The sequence below is a fragment of the Cynocephalus volans genome, chromosome X, assembly GCF_027409185.1.
Source record: "Cynocephalus volans isolate mCynVol1 chromosome X, mCynVol1.pri, whole genome shotgun sequence".
Lineage (NCBI taxonomy): Eukaryota > Metazoa > Chordata > Mammalia > Dermoptera > Cynocephalidae > Cynocephalus > Cynocephalus volans.
The window spans coordinates 46,919,690-46,922,707 of record NC_084478.1 but is presented as its reverse complement, the minus strand read 5'-3'; the positions used below and the strand labels follow the sequence as shown (position 1 = coordinate 46,922,707).

Below are 3,018 nucleotides of genomic sequence, written 5' to 3'. Positions count from 1 at the left end.
GGTCCATGGACCACATCACGAACATCCAAGTACTAGGCAGAAGTATATGACTACTAGGCAAAAGTGCAGATTTTGGAGCAAGGCAGATCTGGGTTCAAGTTCCAACAGTAAACTTCAAAGTAAAGAATGGAGCTGTTCCTCCAGACCCATTTCACCCTCTTCCTTTTAATAATACAATCATTCAGTTGAAGACCATATTTCCAGATTCTTTTGCAGCTAGAAGTGGCTATGTGGATAAATTCTGACCAATGGGAATGAAAAGAAGTGTTTACTCCATCTGGCCATGCCCTTAAAAAGAAGCATGTGCTACATTTCTTTTTTCTCCTTTCACCTGAGCTGGAACAGGGACAGAGTGGGGTGATCTATCCCACATCTATCCTAAACTGTGGAGACAGGCTCACACCTAGAGTTGGAGAGGCAGCAAGAGGGAAGGCACCTGGGAGCTGGGATGATGTTCTAAACAGATTTGCCCTACCACCCTGTTCCATCTACAAATTGGAGATTTATGAAAGGGAAAAAAATAAACTGCATTGTTTATGAATGAATAAATAAATAAGTAAATAAGTAAATAAATAAATAAATAAAATATCCCACTGAAGAACTGGCAGTTTTTCAAGGCTTCTACTTGCCTTGTCTCAGAGCATCTACACTTGACTTCCTTCATATAGACCCCCCCACACACACCTCCTGACATTTTTTTTTTTTTTTGGTATTGAATGATATCTGCCATCTTTATATGATTTCTGCTCCTAGACTCTAAAATAATATGGGCAGGTCGTGAGAGTCTTGTTTATTTTAGCATCCCCGGTGTAGCACATGGGGTCTAATTTATTAAGATTTATTTCTCATACTTTTTTTTTTTTTTTGGTGGCTGGCCAACACCAGGATCCAAACCCTTGACTTTGGTGTTACAAGGTGGCTCTCTAACCAACTGAGCTAACCAGCCAGCCCTTATTTCTCATACATTCTTAAGCTAAGCAAATGCATATACGTATCATGCAATTTTACAGAACAACAGACTAAAAAGGACAATAGAAGTCAAGAATTGACCATCTTTTAGTTTCCTTTTTTCTTGATCCAAACTATTTTACTGCTGAGTTGACAGCTCCAAGGAAATGCCTATTTGAATGACATCTTATTTTTTTCCAGATACAAAAATAAGACAGTCAGTTTCACAATTTATTTTACAAATAAGCAAAGCTTGTATTCTTAAATTTTATAAATAGCAATAAACGTTTGACCAAAGTCATTCATAAGCTTACATTCTGAAGTTAGTGAAACACTATATCAAAAGGAACAACATTTGAAAATTATTCCCCACCCCCAACAAAAGACGATAAACCTCCAAGTTAACCATATAGAACAGGGACACAAACATGTTATACACTATGTTCCCTGTAGACTCACTCCAACTCTCCACTGCTTAGAAAGTTGACTGCTCTCTTCAAAGACAAAGTGAAGAGTCTGCCTCAGACTTCCCTAGGGTTGGGAGGAGCTGCTGGATCTGGCCCTGGCACTTGCCCTGGCTGTGGCTATAAGGCTAGCCCCAGTTGCAACTCTGGCTTGGGCTCTCTCTACTTCATCTTTCAAAGCCTCCCCATACTGAGATGGAAGGCACCTGGGCTCAGACTCATGGATTTTGGTCAGAATCTCCAGCAATTTCAACTTGCTGGTTTCAGCATGGGCTCTTGGACCCCACAGAAATTCATAGCATGGAGGATCACTGTTGGGCACCTGGCAGTACTCCAGGTACTTTTTCTGTACCAGATCTTTGGTGATGAATGTTCTTGGCTCACCAAAGATGAAGTGCTTACTTCCAGAATATAAGTCCATCATATTCAGCACTTCCCATCTCTCCTCAGTGGCACAGTTACCCTTCATGAAGATCACACCCAGGATAATTATCAGGAGGCTGGTCTTAGGCACATTCTCATCACCACTCAGCCTTGCATCATAGGTGAGGCCTAGTTTGTTGACAAGGGCATACGTATGGCTGGTGGGGTCAACTTCCTTCACATCAACACCAAAGACCAGCTCCACGTGCTCAGAGGCTCTCCTAGCAATCTAAAGGAGGTCATCTTTATACTCTTTGATAACAATGTCTAGCATGTCTGCCATTGTGATTGGCTCTTTCATTTGAAATTTGTACAGCAGGAACTGCATTATCACAGCCACCTTCTCATTTAGAAGGTCTACGAGCAGGTTCTCAGTGTCTGCTGATGACTGTGAGGAAGCTAGACTATCCTCTTCTTGGCTGTTGGAGCTCTCATTTGATTTGCCTGATGAGGTGGCTGTGGTGATGGTGGAAGATGAATAGGAACTCTGAGGACCCTGGGGAGTACTGGGTGTCTGAGAAGCAGGAGCCTCCTTCAGGTTGTCAGGTATTAGAGGATGAGAGGAGGGGAGAGAGATCTCTTCCATAGCCTTGAAGACCTGTGCAACCTCTAGGCCCTGAGTCTCACTGTGGGCATGATGTTGTTTGGGTGTGCAACATGGACTCTCCTGACTCTGAGACATGATCACTCTTGTAGGTGGTAGCAGGCAGGAACATGGGCAGGAGGCTATATGACAGTGGACCACAACCTAGAGAGAGAGGGAGGATGTGAATGGTCTCATCTGGTAAACTCAGATGTTCGTGGCTCCGATGAAGGTTGCCTCCACCTATCTTTTCCTGAGGGCTGTGCTCTAGGGCCTTACAGGTCTCCTGTACTGACCTCTAAGAAGCTGAAGGAGAAAGTGAGAAGGCTGTTCAGGGTGCAGCCGGCCACCCAGCCGAAGGCTCCCTACAGCTGTTGACAAGGCAGGTGACGGTCAGGCTCTGTGGGATCCCTTCTGTTTTGGGGTGAGTGGTTCCCTGTCCTTGTTTAGAATCTTCACTGTGACCCCAGGGAGAATCTGGGAGTCTTCCCTCTGTGACCCAAGGTGTATAACCTCAGAAAGAGATCTTAATCTCTCTGAGATACTCAAGGAAGAAATAATAGAAGGGTGTCTTGTCTCAGGCTGACAGCTTTTTCCAGA

The 3,018-nt window shown here is 43.9% G+C and overlaps 1 protein-coding gene across 1 annotated transcript; it reads right to left on the bottom strand.

Annotated features, from left to right (window-relative positions):
• Positions 1–1,479: 1,479 nt before the first annotated feature.
• On the bottom strand, positions 1,480–2,517 carry MAGEB16 (MAGE family member B16). The gene is given in 1 exon segment (XM_063084604.1): positions 1,480–2,517. A coding segment is annotated over 1 exon segment (1,038 nt).
• Between the last annotated feature and the right edge of the window lie 501 nt (positions 2,518–3,018).